Genomic DNA, 16,417 nt, shown 5'->3' with positions numbered 1-16,417 from the left:
CCTCTGTCAATATTGGTAACTTCAGATGAAACAGGTGGGGAAGAAGCTTTTGGGGTTGCAGGGATTGATTTTAAGTTTTAACTCCTGACCACAGTGTGTTAGAGACACACAGCTTGTTATAGCACACTTGGTATGGAATAAGCTTGTGATGATCAAGGGGTGTAGAAATGGCTATAAACATATGAAAATCCAAATTTTGTAACACTTGTTTCTGCTGGGCATTGACTTTGGTTGGTTTTTGAGGGTTAGAAGGACACTGAATTAACTTGTAGCAGTGTGTTAAGGCAGATCCTGAGGTGTTCAGGAGGGCAGTGTCTGGAGGAGGGGCTTCCAGCCCAAAGTATTTACTCCAAAACTACACCTGAGGGATCAGTTTGTGCAAGTCAGGTTTGAGCAGGTGCAGTTATTTCCCAGTGAGATGAGGCTTTGTGGGAGGGAAAAATGCATTGTGGGATCCAGGGCTCTGCCTCGGTTCCTTAACCTGATTTAGTTCAGTGCTGCCTGTTAAAAGGCCAAAATACTGAATTTTTCTGTGTCCTACAGCAACTTCAGAAAGGCAGAGATTTCTTACTATGCTAAGAAAATGGGAATGAAAGGAAAAATAGGGAATTGGATGATACTTATTGAACTTGTGCTTGAGTTTGTTGGAGCTTTGATAAGGACACTCCTGGCTTTCAGTTCAGGCCATTCTGGTGGTCACTTTTCATGATCAATATTCATCCCTCTGATGCTGGTTTCACCTTTCTTTGCTGGAGTAATGAAGTCCAATTTAAGATTTGAAAATGTTTTTCAGAAATTAAGTGCTAAAAGAACACAGGTTTTTCTCTGTAGACACAAAGAACTCTTGCAGGTTATTGGAGCCTGGGCAGGGCAGTGGCTGGTGGGGTTTGAGTGCTGCTCCCAATTCCCACTTGTCATGCCTGATCCCTGGAATATTAAATTTAGGATGTTGCTGGGAATGCCTTCCCTGCTCAGGAGGGGTTCCAGGCTTTCCTCCTGGGCATTTTGATTTAAGCAGGGAGTAGAAGGACTGCATCTACAAGCAGACACAGGCTCAGCTTCACTTTCCCAGCTGTGCACTCAAGGCAGAGGTGATTTATTTTTTATAAGAAATACCCTAATGGAATAAAGGAAGCAAAAGACAAAACATAATGATTTCTAAGCAATATTTTTCCTTTTTAAAAAAAAACAGTTCAGTGCTTTTTTAATTCTGCCACAGATTGCAAAGGTTTTATTCTGCTTGGGCTGGAATTAACACTTGCAGAGTAGCCATGGTTACACTTAGGATTTCCTTATTTTTCCAAAATGTGTTGTTTCCTTTTTTTGCTTCTCTTAACGTAGGAACAAGATTAAAGTTTGACACATTGCAAAAGTGCAAATTAAGTTGTTCAGTTGATATTTTTCAAACTGTGGGGCAGATGAAGTGCTGCCTGACTTCTTTTTAAGTAATACTAGGTACTATTTTCTTTTTGTTTAATGAATGGGTTGAAGATGATGTGAGCCTGTTAATCTAATGCACTATTTAGTGATACTTTTGCATTTATTTAGAGTCTGATTTCCATATAAGAAGCTGAACACAGATTTCATTTTTATCTTAAAATCATCTGTGTAGAACTACTGAAATAACTTAACAAACAAGTGAACATCCTTGTGTCTGTAGGTGGAATAAACAGGGATGGGCATTGTTCTGTTCTATCACAAAGTAAACATTTGGCAGGAAATAATTAAGAAGTAAATTTGCTTCTAGGGGAATCAATGCTCAACTGCAAAGAATTACACATTAGTAAAGGTTTACCAATAAGAAACTTCTTTAGTTTGTGATTCCCAAATCATGACCTGCAGACTGCAGTAAGTTCTCTCTATCCTGGTCTTGTAGTTGTTTCAAAGTGTTTTCATGAAAGATTGATGGGGTTCTAGACCATTGGGTGAAAGAGATGCTGCTGGGTCAGAAAAATTGGGACCTCTAACTTGGGAAGAACAACTGGTGACTTCAATTTCCATCAGTTTTTTTCATCCCTTTACTCTGGTGCTGGAAAATAACAAAATTTATCCAGAAAGTGCACAACTGGTGTAAGTGTGGTGACTTCCCCTGCAGCCCCATCTCAAGTGGACTTGTCCCTGTTTCCCTGCAGCTTGTGACCCTTCAGGAGGCCAAACTGCTGCTCAATGAGGACGATTACCTGATCAAGGCTGTCTATGACTACTGGGTGAGGAAGCGCAAGAACTGCCGGGGGCCCTCCCTCATCCCCCAGATCAAGCAGGAGAAGAGGGATGGCTCCACCAACAATGACCCCTATGTGGCCTTCAGGAGGAGAACTGAGAAGATGCAGACCAGAAAGGTGACTTGGCAGACTCTGGTGTTGGAATTGTACATTCCTCCCTTGGTAGGGATCATTTGGGTCCCTGTCCAGCAGCTTGCAGGGGACAATTTGCTGTCCATCCATTTTCTGAGCTGAAACTCAGAGCAGTGCGTGGTACACGAACAGCCTGCTGGGTTGGAAGCTTTCCTTTCTGTGGGCAAAGGGGAAACAATTCCCAGTTTTTGTATTTGTAGCATGGAATGATTTGAACCAGGAAATGTGTAATCACCCAGTAATCTCCAGCCTTACTGTGTGTGGAATCAAGGTGAGGAAAGTGTTGTCGGCTTGAATTCCTTGTTCTGACAGACTTCCACTTGCTTGATCAGAAATCTGAGCAAAACATGGGAAATGGCTGCAAAGTTCTTCTCAGTTTACTCTTAAAACTGGGTTTGTTTGCTTTTTGGGGCTTTGTTTGCCAAGTAGGATCTGCTTTAGGAAAAGCTGCTTTGGAGTGTCCTCATGAGCCTCGTTTGCAGCAGCATTATATAACTTTATTTTTGCAGTTTGTGCCTCACGGCTTTTGCTTTTGACTAAAAATTTGTTTCATCTCTCAACAGAACCGAAAGAACGATGAAGCATCTTATGAGAAGATGTTGAAATTAAGGAGGGAGTTTAGCAGAGCCATAACAATTTTGGAGATGATTAAGAGGAGAGAGAAAACAAAACGGGAGCTGTTGCATTTAACGTTGGAAGTCGTGGAGAAAAGGTAAAATTCCAGATTATTAAAACCAAGGTTTAAAATTTTCATTCAATGGCTTTGAAATCATCTCTCATTATTTATTGTAGCAGCATAAACTTCAGAAACTGAAAGAGAAGGGGTTTGTGGAGACAGTTGGAAGACACTGATTTGTCTTTCAGACATTTCCCAGTGGAAATGCAGCCCCTATAGTTTCAGTCCTGCTTTTTCAGGTACCATTTGGGTGATTATGGAGGAGAAATCCTCAATGAAGTGAAGCTGAACAGACCCGACAAGGAGATGGGCACAACTCCATCATCTCTCCACAATGGGAACCACCACAAAGTTCAAGAATGTAAAGTTAAGGTAAGATTTTTTCCCTGACATGAGTCTCTTGTTCCTGGGATCATCATGCCTTTGGGATCGTCATCCCTTTGGATATGCTGTGAATTCAGAAGAAATAACCTGAAATATTAGGAGTTAAAAGCTTGGGGGTGAGGCTGAGAGTTGAAGACCTCTGGATATTTGTATTTAGCACCTGCGACACCTAGTGGTCTTAGAATTCCATACAAAACCCGGAATGCCCGGTTCGCCGGGAATTTTGGCATTCCTCATGTTCCTCCTCTCCTTCCCAACTCCAACTCCATTTCTGGAGTTAGTTTCAGTCAGGCTGTTATTGAAGAGTGTTAATCCAGGGTAAATTTCAACACTTTTTAAAACGGCACTGGTGCTTCCCCTTCAAATGGAGAATTTTGCAAGTGAAATAATCTTTTCAAATGGGAGCTTTGAAGTTTAATAACATTTGTGTTCAAGTGGACAGTTCAGTATCGATGGAATAATTGCTCACTGCAGAGGGTTTATGTGAGAAAAATCTTAAGTAGCCAATCCAAATACCATCACATCTGTTCAAAAGTGTCAGCTCTGTGAGAAACAGGAAACAAATTAAATTGTTTCTTTTGAACATGTCCGAGCAGTTCAGAAAATTGAAAGTGCCAGGGAAAAATGAGATCTCAGAAAATAATTGGAAGAGAAATTTCAATGACAATACACTGAGTGTAGTGCAGAGTGAGGAGCCTCTCAGGCAGTGACATGGCTTGGGAGCTCACTGATTATTAATAAATGCCTGTAGAAACAGTCAGAGGAAAGGTTCTGGGGTTTAATGGGTTCAGTAAATTTTGCATGATGTGTCTCAAAAATCTGCAGAGCCCTTGGAAGACAAACAGCCTGTCTTGAAGTAATGATATTTGCTGATGCTTTAGTTTTTAGAATTTTCTGTTTGTTTTCCCCGAGCAGCACCCTCACCACTCCTCTCTGAAGGAGGAGGTGTCCGATGTGGTCCGGCAGAAGAAGAAGTACCTGAAGAAGCCCAAGCTGGAGTGTGTGGTGACCCCTCAGCCCCTGGCTGAGCCCTTGCCTGTGCTCAGCAAGAGTGACATCAAACAGTATGACTTCCACAGCTCTGATGAGGATGAGTTCCCACAGGTAACCCCAAAACCTCAGAGTACACAAGGCAGAAATTCCTGTTAGCTGGCATTTGGCCAGTCTGACATGTCCCAACTCAGACTATATTTAAAAGCTCCTTGTGTAAACTGGGTTTTCCTTCCAAGCTGTGATAACATGGCAGTTCTCATATTTGAACACAAACTTTTATAATTAATACAATTACACAAATGTGGCAGCTGGGAGAATGACGTTGTTTTCTGGTCCAGGTACCCTCACCAGTGTCAGAAGCAGAAGAAGAAAATGATCCTGATGGACCTTGTGCTTTCAGGAGAAGAGCAGGATGCCAGTATTATGCTGTAAGAACATGCAGTATTTTGCTGTGCTGTTGGGTTTAGGGGTGGTTTCTTTAAATTTAGGTTGGCATAGTGCCAGTGTTGGTGGTCTGGCCCCACTCTCACCACCAAAGCTTTGATGCTTTGGTGAGTCCAAAGACAATTGCAGGAGCATCCCCTTTTCTGCTTGGCTCTGAAGGGTCCAGGCTGTACTTCCCACTTGCTTAGAATTACCCTCCTTTCTTTTTTCACTGAGCCTGTGAATTGATTCCTTTGCCAAAAGATGTTGAGATGATTGAAAACTTTTATTTTCATTTTCTCCAACTTTTCCATTGCTGTTAGATGCAGAGTATTTAACTGCCTAAATATTAGAGTTTATTTTTAACTACTGAAGCTGTTACTGGTTAACTCATCATGAACCACATCTTCTGTCCTGAAGGCTGTGCATGATACCCAGCAGTGCCCTCATCAAAGCACCCTTGGAGTATAAAATTGTCTTTTCTTTCTTCACAGCCTCGTTTGGACCAAACGAATTCTTCGTACGAAAGCCCAGAATTGGCAGAATTGGACAAACTGAGGTTCAGGCATTGCCTTACAACCCTCACAATCCCAAGGAGGTGTATAGGGTTTGCAAGGAGGAGGATTGGCAGGGGTGGAAGGTACAGTTGGGTTCTTTCTAATTCTTCATTCCCCTTCAGAGGATAAAAGTATTAAAGAGAGCTGATGAACCTAATGATTGTCCTCCTCCTGTTTGCTCAGGGTTATCATGGACCGAATATCCACAGAACATGATCCTGTCTTGAGGCAGATTGACCCGGAAATGCTGAGCAGTTTTTCAAGCTCTTCCCAGACTTTAGACTTTTCTTCTCATTTTTCACGGACCAATGCTTCCAATAAACCTTGTGAAAACAGACTGTCCCTTCCTGAAATCCTAAGCAATATCAGATCATGTCGACTGCAGTGTTTCCAGCCCAGGCTACTCAATCTCCAGGACAGTGATAGTGAAGAATGTACCTCAAGGAAAGCAGGGCAGACTGTGAATAATAAAAGAGTCTCTGCAGCATCTGTAGCTTTATTGAACACCAGCAAGAATGGCATATCAGGTAGGCAAGGATTTGGCTGCTTCTGGGATTTAAAATACTGAATTTTGGTTTTCTTTGTGGCTGGACTGGTGTGATCTTCAGTGCTGGTGTGTGAACCTAACCACAGCTACAACCTGACATACAGAAACTTCCCACAAACACTCCTTCCTCCTGCTTTGCTTCCATTAGAATTTGAAGTGCTGGATTCAAACCTTATTCAAACCAGGGATTCTGCTCATATGAAGAATTGTTTAGGTCTAATTAAAACTTAATGGCACTAATTGGCCTAACCTTGTTTAAGGGTAGAAGGATGCTTGTTATGAATGCAAAACAAATCTGGTGGTTTTTTGGGGAGGGTGGGTGTGGCTCATTTTTGTTGGCAGTTTTCATTTTTGACTCAGACAAGTGTAGGAGGTTTCTAAGTGCCCTGAGCAGGCATGAAAATGGTAAAAGTGTTAATAGTGGAAGCATCCAGTGATGAAGAAATTGCTTTAAGGTTAAATTGAGCAGTGTTTGCATCACTTGCTTCAGGAGCTAGAGTTGTAATGGCTCAAGTTTTAACACTCACTTCTTTTTAATTATGAAAGAATCATAATCATTTGATACTTCAAAAATCTGGAAAATTGGAGATCCAGCAAATGAGATCTCCTAAAACAACAAGCAGCTGAGTATATCCCCCCTCCATCCTGCTTTGTAAACCAGGATAATTAAATAACAGAATAGACTGACTCTGGATTCCATCATTTCTGTGGTTGTGGAATGTCCCATCTCTCTCAGAGCTGCAGGAATTGGTATTTATTCCCCAGTAATGTATCTCTAGAATTCCTGGGTGCTATTAAATTGCTCTGACAGAGGCACAGAATATTTATTCCAGCCCAGTACTTCCCCAGCTTCTCAGTATGGTCACTGTAACCTTCAGATTGTTCTCTGCCATGAAAAGATTGGCACAGGAGCATTTTCCTGCTGCATGAAAAACCAGATATAATGTATTACATATTTGATATAGTTACTTTTGAAAGACCTTGAAGGCCTGAGAGATCACAGCTGGGGCAGAAAGGGGCAGTTCAGTGTGATGGGATTCTTGATAAACACCAAGAGCTTGTAAAGAAATAGCTGAAGAATGAATAACACAAAATCATGGATCCAAGCCACTTTTTGGAGGAATGGTAATAAACCCATGGTGTAATTTTAGAAATCATCTGAGGAGTACATTTAAATGAAATGGAAATCCCTCAGTAGTTGAAGTACATTATGCATGGAATTTATGGCTGGGGAGGACCTTTTTTGTCACAGATTTAAATTACAAACCAGATCCTGCAATTCTGGAACAGGATCAGACACAATAGATAACAGAATTCTTCCCCAAATAACTGAACCAGCAAGAGGCACTGCTGATGGGTTTTCTCACTAGTAAATTGGGAATAAATTTTAAAAGGGCTGGTCAGAGTCTGGTTGTGCATTAAATGAGCACAGGCATTGTCACTGCATTTATTGAAGTCATTCTCTTTGGGAAGTGATTGTTGAAATCAGTTAATTTTACAGCTGATTTGATACTCCCTCCAGAGGAAATGGTGGCAGTACTTTAAAAGATTATTTTTATTTTTTTAATTATTTCATTTCAGAGAGAATGGGGAGTTCCTTTGATTTTTGGTACACAAGAATATTTAAAATTACCTCTGGGTTATATTTTTTTCCCTGTACTAGTGAAGCAACTCTGGTATTTCCTCAAATGCATTGTACAGACAGATTTTTTTTTTTGCTTTGAAAAGCCTGGGACTAGACTTTAAAATACCTAATGAGTGCATAAACCAAGAACCAGTTTTTGGAGCTGAATGATTCTCTTGCTCATGTAAGCACTGCAAATGGGAAAAGGGTGTCCCTAGAGAGAGGTCAGCTGCACATGATGCTATTCCCTGCTGAAGGGTTTTGTTTGTGGAACAAAATTTTACTTTTTAGAGGTATTTTTCCCCAGCCTTAAATGCCACGTAGGAGTAATTAAAGCAACGCCACTTCTGTGGCAGCCTGCAAAGGATGATCTTTGGCTAAAGCCTTTAGGTCCTGAGAGAAGTGACAATCCAAACCTTCCAAGGAGAGGGGAACCTGGAAGTGAAGGCTGAAGTGACTTCCTTCCCCTTTTGTGGTGCAGTTTTTCAGCCCAGTCAGGCTCTGATAAAATAAAACCCCCTGAAGCTGCAGAGCTCTTAACCCTGCTCAGGGCTCTGCCTTGGGCAGGATCAAAGTTTGCTCTTTTTTTCTCCAGGACCTTGATTTGGCAGAAGCAAATAATATTTAATGTGCTAATGAGCATCTGCTGGTTTATAACAAGGTGAACAGCTTGGCCACTGGGTAAATACCTGAAATTCAGGCACATACAGGCAGAGCAAGAGAATATTGAATTCTGGATTACCTTCCCTGTGTCCTGTACTAGAGTATTCCATGACTTTGTGGTCTGGGACAAACTGGGAAGGAGAGGAGATTAAAAACTTGAAATCTCACCTTGTTCTTAAACTGCTTTCTGTAAAACAAAACACATTTTCTGGGACTTGTTACCTCAGAACTTAAAAATAGAAATATATGTAATATTCCATAATGCTGTTCTTGGCTGTGGTGCCTTCAGCAGTGCCATGTGTTTTGTGAGGGAATGTAGCAGGTTGAGCTGATTTAACTTGGAATTAAATTCTAGGTAACAATCTGTGAGAGGAACAAAGTAAAGCCAAAAATGCAAAATAAACTTAGGTAAGAAATTATAATACTGCTAGAGTTTAAGAGGAGTAATTTTTAAATAATTGGATTTTTAAGTGCTCTCCTAATATGGTTGAAACCTGCTTTAATAATGTAGCAGTAAAGAAGTTTCAGTTCTAATTTCTAAGCAAGCCTGATTCTGGTATTTTTTTCCCAATGGAATTTCAGGAGAGCCCTGAGTACTAGAAATGGTAAATGGAAGAGTCAGACCCTGCAAGATGGATAAAACTTTGTGTTTTAATGTTAGCTCAGCGTCCCTGGACAGAGGTTATTCCTGAGAATCCAGGTGTTTGAGGTGCAGCACAGCTTCAGTCCTGCAAAAGCAGAGTTGAGGATGAAGTGTTGAAATGTATTCATGGGAATCTTTGGGAAGTGAATTCTCTCTTCACTTGCTCCCCAGAGAACTCAGTTCTTGGGTTAACTGCACACAGCTCAGGTTTTAGCATCAAACCCCCCCAGTATTTTCAGTTTACCAAGTGTGCAGATTCTCCAGGGGGAGAACATTAAAACCAGCTTTTCTTACTTCATTCCCTTCATGTGTTGGGCCTGGGAGATTACTGGGGTGGCATTAACCTTGTTCTCAAAAATAAACTGATTGTGGCACCCCTAAACTCTCAGAGCATTTAAAACAATAACTGGCAGAGAAATTCCCCCATGCCAGACATGTGCTTCCCTCAGGGTCCTTTCTGCTGCTGGCAAATGGCAAGGGGCTGTGGGAAGGGAAATTCTCCTGGAATCCTCTGCCAGTGTTCACTGGGAGGGAAGGCACCCAGCTCAGCCCAGGGTGCTTTGTCCTCAGCTCTGATTTTTAGGCTGTGCTTCTTTCCTGAAAGCCTGGCAAATCATTTCTCTTGAGCTTTTGCCTAAAGCTGCTGGGGATAAAAAAGATAGAAACTGCTTAAAAGCAATGAAAGCCCTGAATGCTTTTGTTACAAATGAATTCCATGAAAGGACACAACAAACAAACACAACCTGACCTCTCCTTTACGTAATCTGTGAAGATTTAGGGTGCAGCTGACATGATTTCTGTCATCCTCACCCACCTTAGGTGCACTCTTGCCTTTTCCATGTGCATTTGTGTAACTGTGGCTCCTTTCTTTCCCGTAGTCACAGGGGGCATCACAGAGGAGCAGTTCCAGACACACCAACAGCAGTTAGTGCAGATGCAGAGGCAGCAGCTGGCCCAGCTGCAGCAGAAGCAGCAATCTCAGCATTCCTCCCAACAGACACATCTGAAAGCACAGGTACTGCTCCCACCCTGCATGTTCCTTTTGTTCACAGTGCTGCTCCTCTCTCACCAACCAAATGGGACACCCAGCAAGTGTGGGTTGTTCTAGAGGGAATTTAAAACACTTTGCTCAGGGCTTTTTTAACAAGTTGGCTTCATTTTACAAGTTGAGGAAGAGATTTTGTAGCTGAATGTGTTACCTGCATCCACAGAGTAGTCAGTGTAAAAATATCAATGTGTGCTCTCAACTCTTCACTGGTTTTGTCCTCCTGCCTGTAAGTGCTCTGAAGAGACTTCATTAAAATTACCTTCTGAGGTAATGTGTTCTGTTATGAACAGATACTCAGCACTAAAAATTGCTACCTCTGAGAGGAAAAGGAGACCTTGCATATTTGCATATTCTGGCTTCTAAAAGAATCCCATTTTTCCTCTGGAATCCCTTGCAAGGGAAATATGTTTTTCCATTGCACTTAGTTTTCTGTTAGCTTCTTCCCAATAAAGTATAAAAGCTCTTACTGTTTTCTATTACTAGGAAAATGTATATTACTTTGAGCATTTTATATCTAATTGCTTGTGCTGGTTGTCCCTTTCCCTCAGTGTTTTCTACTTCAATTAATCAGGGATTCTGTGTTGGCAGATGCTGATGACATTTTTTGTAAGTGTAAGAAACAATGCCAAAATATTTAAGCAAAACAAATGAATTTTGGATCTTTAAAACATTTCAAGCTTCTCTGCAAAGTCATTTTCTTAGTTAATATAAATTGAAATTGCAGAATTAATGTTCTTTCCAGTAAGAATGGTGAGTCTTTCCAGTAGGATCTGGGCTAACAGAGGGGATTCCAGAATGTGCTGGGCAGTTCATTCTGTGGCAGAAGTCACAGAATGGACATACCACAAATCCTGAACATCCCTGAGGTTTGCAGCTGCCTGGAGACAGAACAGAGAAGGTTTAAGACATGGTTGTTTTCTTAGAGGAAGCATCTCCAAATATAGGGAATCCTCTGTGGTTTGGGTTGGAAGGGGCCTTAAAGGCCATCCCATTCTCCCAGGGACTCCTCTCACTGTTCCAGGCTGCTCCAAACCCCATCCAGCCTGGCCTTGGACACTTCCAGGGATCCAGGGGCAGCCACAGCTTCTCTGGGAACCTCTGCCAGCCCCTCCTTGCCCTCCCAGCCAGGAATTCCCAGTTTCCAATCTCCCACCCATCCCTGCCCTCTTGTAGTGGGAGCCATTCCCTGGCTCCATTCCCTCCATCCTTGTCCCCAGTCCCTCTGCAGCTCTCCTGGAGTCCTTCAGGCCCTGCCAGGGGCTCTGAGCTCTGTCTGGAGCCTTCCCCTATCCAGGCTGAACAGCACACACAGGAGTGATTTGTTGTGCTAAGATCTGGCCTGGCTGCATTGGGCAGCACTTGTGTAACCCTCCTTTGGACACTGATTTCCAGCTTCTCTTCACTCTGGTGACACAGAAATGTTCCATGTTGTGGTCATTAGGTCACACCTTGGAGCTGTATTTATTTATTTGCTTTACTTGTGCACTGTAGCAATCCCAAGGCATATTTCCTTTTGTACTTGGATGATTGAGAACCACCTCTTCCTTTTCCTGCAGGGCTCCAGCACCTCTGACTGCATGTCCAAAACCCTGGATTCAGCCAGTGCCCACTTTGCTGCCTCTGCAGTGGTCAGTGCCCCGGGCCCCGGGCGCAGCGAGGGAACCAAGGAGCAGAACACCAGCCACAACAATATCAATGGTGTTGTCCAGCCTTCAGGTGAGGAGTCCTTGAAAATCCCAGCCTGGAATGAGCTGAGAATGTCAGCTGCTCTTAACTATCAACTGATCTTATTGCTGATTTCTAAAATATTATTAAATAACAACCAAAAAAATCAAATCTCTTCGTTGTGATCGTTTTAAGTATCGTTCTCTGAAGTACTTTGGATCATGGAATATCCTGAGTTGGAAGAGTCCCACAAGGATGATCAAAGTCCAACTCCTTGCCCTGTACAGGACAGCCCCAAGGATCCCACCATGTGCCTGAGAGCCTTGTCCAACAGATGTTGCTAAAATGGATATAAAACCACCAAGTGCTCTTTACCTTGGGAGAGCGTTGTTTGCTTTTCCTTTGGTAGTCTTTATCTTCTAATAACCTGTTCAGATTAAAAGTCTAAATGAAAGCATTTTAAAACCAGTGTGAGTGTGTAATGAAAGAATAAATCAACTTCTTAAAACATCCAGGTACTTTGAGAAGGAAATGGAGAAGTTGATTCATTATTTGGTTGTTACCTCACTTGTATATTCAGCCAAAAATGTATTAACCAACCTTTACTGGCAATTCTTCTGACATCACTGTTAGCCTCAAGTTTCACTGCATTTAGGATTTGTCCCAAAAAGTGCAGCCATGGGCACTCAGTGCCCCCTCCCACCCTCCTGTGGTGATGCTTGTGCTGGTGCCATCTCCACAGTGCCAAGAGGCAAGTGGGATTTGGGCTGCCAAGACAAAGAACAGGCTTTTAAAGTAATTTGTTGTTTTAGCAGCTAATGATGTGATTGGTTTTATAGACCTTCTGCCAGGCTGGGTTAATGATAATATGAAATGAATAGAGGGGGAAAAAACACAACTGAATAAAATCAATAAACTGGAACAGTTCCAGGATAGAGAGATCTGTGTGTAATTCTCTGAGTTCATATCCAGGAGGGCAGTGCTTTGAGGGGGAAAGATCAGGCACATGGTGATGCCTTGGAGTGGCTACCTGGAACAGAGGCTAGACAAGATTAGGAGAATAAAAGTGGGTATTTATTAAAGGCCTTCAGCAGATGCACCTTGGGCAGTCAGAAGCCTCTGAGGGGCTGCACCCAAAATGGACAATGGTCACGAGTGTTTCAGATAATTATGAGTTTGGTCCATTTACACATCAGGGGTTAATCCTCCAATTACAGCTTCAGGTAATGAAGTCATATACCCTCAGTTTGCTCCCCCCAACTCACTTTTGTTGACACTTTTTTGGGCCTGAGACAGTCAGGTGTCTGTGTTTCAGGCCTAGAGGGAATGTCTGAATAAAACAGAAGAACAGCAGCTGTCAGGCTGTGGAGTTTGAGAGTTATACCCTAAAGCAGTGCAGGATCTAAAAAATACAAAAGCTAAATCCTAAGGCATCAATGGCAGTGTGCCATGCTGCCACTTCTGACTTTTTCCATTTCTGAATCTGTGAAATACGGACATCAATGACTTACACGCTCAAAGCATTGCCTTTGAGGTTAATATTTGGCTTTTCATCTAAGAAATGTCACCTTTTTAACACCCACCATTTATTCTGCCTAACAGGAACCTCCAGAACTTTGTACTCCACCAACATGGCTTTATCATCCAGCCCAGGGATCTCAACTGTACAGCTCGTAAGGACAGTTGGCCACAGCACCACAAACCACTTAATCCCAGCCTTGTGCACGAGCAGCCCTCAGCCTCTCCCCATGAACAATTCCTGCCTGCCCAGCGCCGTGCACCTCAACAACGTCAGTGTTGTGTCTCCAGTCAATGTTCATATCAATACACGGACTTCAGCGCCCTCGCCAACAGCCTTAAAACTTGCCACAGTTGCTGCCAGCATGGACAGAGTGCCAAAGGTAACTCCCAGCAGTGCCATCAGCAGTATAGCAAGGTGAGTGGGGACAGAGCTGCAGCAGCTCCCATTGGTGCTTGAATCATGGAATTGTTTGAGTTGGAATCGCCAAAGTCCAGCCCGGGACTCACCCTCACCTCGTCAGAGCAGGGCACTGAGTGCCCCTTAGCAGTGCCTCCCTGGGCAGTTCCAGTGCTTGACAGCCCTTTCCATGGAGAAATCGTTCCTGATGTCCCACCTGACCCTCCCCTGGTGCAGCTTCAGCCTGTGTCCTCTCCATGGTCATGCCCAACTCTGCACTAGAGGGAATCTGTTCCACCTCTGAGAGGCTTCTCAGCACCTTCAGCATGGCCATGGCAAACCAAAAGAGCTGATTTTGCAAATTAACCCCTCAAATAACCCTCCCTGCCTTTAGGCACCTGTAATTTTGTTCAACTTCTACTGTGTTTGAATTTTAACCATTTCATTTGTCCCTTTTCATGCAACATTTTCAGGTAGAGTCTGTCAAATTGCGCTCACGTTCCCTCTAAGTCATTGTGTAATATTATAAGGTACAGGCTGGCACATGTTTTTTTATATGACATGTAGATATATGTCTCAGATATTTATGTACAACACCAGAAGAGTGGCAGCCCGTATCTTACATATAAAATCATCATTCATAACTGTTTAGGTTGGAAAAGACCTTTAAGATCATCAAGTCCAACCATTAAGGTATTTATTCTCATTGAACAGCAGCACTGTTATTCAGGATACTTAGATGATGTTGCATAGGAGTGGCAGGAGCTTTGCAATTGGCAGATTGTTCTGAAAATGTCAATATTTGGGCTTTGTTTGAAGTCTCTCCTGGACGATACGGTGTTTCAAAAAACAAGGTCATGTTTGTGAATTGGAAAAGCAAAAAATGGGTATCAGTAAATGAGTGAAAAATTAGTGCTAAAGCAGAATGGGAATTGCAACACTTGGTGCATTAACAGAATAACTGATGCTGAGTTATCATATCTTGACTTTGTTCCTTCAGAAGAGCTTTTAGAGATTTAATCCATGATTTAGGCTGGAAATGGACAGTTAAAGGCAATGCTCTTGCAGAAGGGACTGCGCTGTCGAATAAGAGCAGTAGTTGAATGCCAGTATTAACTTCCAAATAATGTTTGCAGTGTGTGTGTTAAGGTACCTGCCTGGCCCAGCTAGCAGCTGTGTGAAAATATGAAAGCAATGAGTACAAGTGTGTGGGGATCTGCTCTGACTGTGGGATGCTCCTTCCTTGCAGAGAGAACCATGAACCAGAGCGCCTGGGCTTGAACGGCATCGCAGAGACCACAGTGGCCATGGAAGTGACATAACCTCCACACTGTCCCCAGCTGGGTCCTGGTGTGCTCCTCCCTATTCCAGCTGAATGCAAACAGCACTCTGTGGATCACAGAGAACTCACCCAGACCTGAATGGACTCCCATTATATCGTGTATTAAGTCGATATATAATGTAAATTTTGTACAATTGGGAAAATCACTACCTTGTAAAATAGTTTATTTGTATCATCAATATTATTTCTGTTACTTGAATAGTAGATATTCATCATCATGCTTTTGCACTTGAATTTGCAACTGAATGGATTAAAAAATAATTCTTTAATGGGATCATGAGCATGACATGGGATCCTGCATCACTTGTTTAAACTATTTATTTTGCCATGTTTACATTTTGTATCTTGTACAAATAAATGCAACTTTGTGTCTAAAAAAAAAAAGTTAAAGATTCATAGCTAGGAAACAAAATTCTTGTAATTTTTTTCTAAAGGAAATGTAAAGTTTTCACTTGGTTCATTTTGTTTCACAATTTGACTAGATGGACTTTTTGGTAAATACTTTAGTGGCATTTCACTGTCAAATATGAAGTTCAAGGCAAAATAGTATTTTCTATTACTGTGCAGGGGAAAGGGATGGATCGATACATGCAAATTTAATGTAGTAACTCACTTTTCCATATATTTTGAATGTATATTTCTATTTATAATACCAGTTTATAAAAAATAATTACACAGGAGAGGAAAAAAAAAACTGACTAGGAAAATTATGCATCTGGCACATGTCCAAATGTGCAGATCTGAGAAAATTTTCACCTTGATGCCATTTTATCCGAAGACTGCGTATTTTAACCGGCTTTCAAACTGTACCACACCACATTAAAGGATATTTTACCAGGTATGTATTGCATTCTATATCATTGCAATAATTCATTATTGGATGTCTAGCTATCGAGCCATCCCAGGTGGTGGGGGGGGGAGGGAGGGTTGTGGCAAGATTGTCTTTTCAATTTTGGAGAGTTTTCCTGTGGCTACAAGGCAAGTAACGGGTTGGAAAAAGTCTGACTGTAAGCGTTGGACACCTTGGTAGTGTAGTGTTTTAGTGACTTTTTTTATACGGTTCTTGTACATTAGATACGTGTAGTGGTGTTTCCGAATGTTTGTTTATGCACTAGTTCAGACAACTTTCCCTGTTACTTGTTCTTGATAAGTGAAAACTGCAGGGAAATAAAAATACATATCAAAACCTGGCCATGGTGCATATGTGGTTATTTCACAGTGTGCAAGCAGGGACAGCAGCAGTTCTGGAGGCTGCTCAGGGACTCTGATCCTTTGGTCCCAGCATATGCACTTATTTCCAGAAGCTTGCAGGTGATGTGATAGTTCTGTGCTAGGGGAGGGGTGGGATGGCACCTGAGACCTGGGGAAATGGGTCATGGGAGTTTCTTGCCCTGAATTTCTGCTGGTTTGTTCTCCACGTTTGGGTGTTTCTGTATTACAAATCCCAGGATCACTGAGGCTGGAAGGAACCTGGAGATGTTGTTTGGTCCAGGCTCACCCTCCCAGGAAAATCTTGCCTCTGTCCTGCAGTCAGTGTATTTTCCATCTTAGCTTTCTATATAAAGAACTGTTTTTAATCC

General features: G+C 42.2%; 1 protein-coding gene across 2 annotated transcripts in view; it reads left to right on the top strand.

Moving 5' to 3' along the window:
* The window catches only part of EPC2 (enhancer of polycomb homolog 2), a 35,360-nt gene extending 19,628 nt beyond the window's left edge, over positions 1-15,732 (top strand). Inside the window, exons 4-14 of one of the 2 annotated variants that reach the window (XM_084209007.1) lie at positions 2,133-2,339; positions 2,918-3,066; positions 3,270-3,402; positions 4,330-4,518; positions 4,746-4,835; positions 5,325-5,470; positions 5,571-5,914; positions 9,743-9,879; positions 11,469-11,628; positions 13,180-13,513; positions 14,745-15,732. In XM_084209007.1, coding sequence (XP_084065133.1) covers positions 2,133-2,339; positions 2,918-3,066; positions 3,270-3,402; positions 4,330-4,518; positions 4,746-4,835; positions 5,325-5,470; positions 5,571-5,914; positions 9,743-9,879; positions 11,469-11,628; positions 13,180-13,513; positions 14,745-14,817 — 1,962 coding nt within the window. In that variant the 3' untranslated portion in view covers positions 14,818-15,732. Of the gene's footprint in view, positions 1-2,132; positions 2,340-2,917; positions 3,067-3,269; positions 3,403-4,302; positions 4,519-4,745; positions 4,836-5,324; positions 5,471-5,570; positions 5,915-9,742; positions 9,880-11,468; positions 11,629-13,179; positions 13,514-14,744 lie in introns of both variants that reach the window. The other variant, XM_084209006.1, reaches the window with a different exon arrangement.
* The last annotated feature ends 685 nt before the right edge of the window (positions 15,733-16,417 follow it).

The sequence above is a fragment of the Fringilla coelebs genome (assembly GCF_963513975.1).
Source record: "Fringilla coelebs genome assembly, chromosome: 7".
Classification (NCBI taxonomy): Eukaryota; Metazoa; Chordata; class Aves; order Passeriformes; family Fringillidae; genus Fringilla; species Fringilla coelebs.
This window is presented reverse-complemented; position numbering and strand designations above follow the sequence as displayed.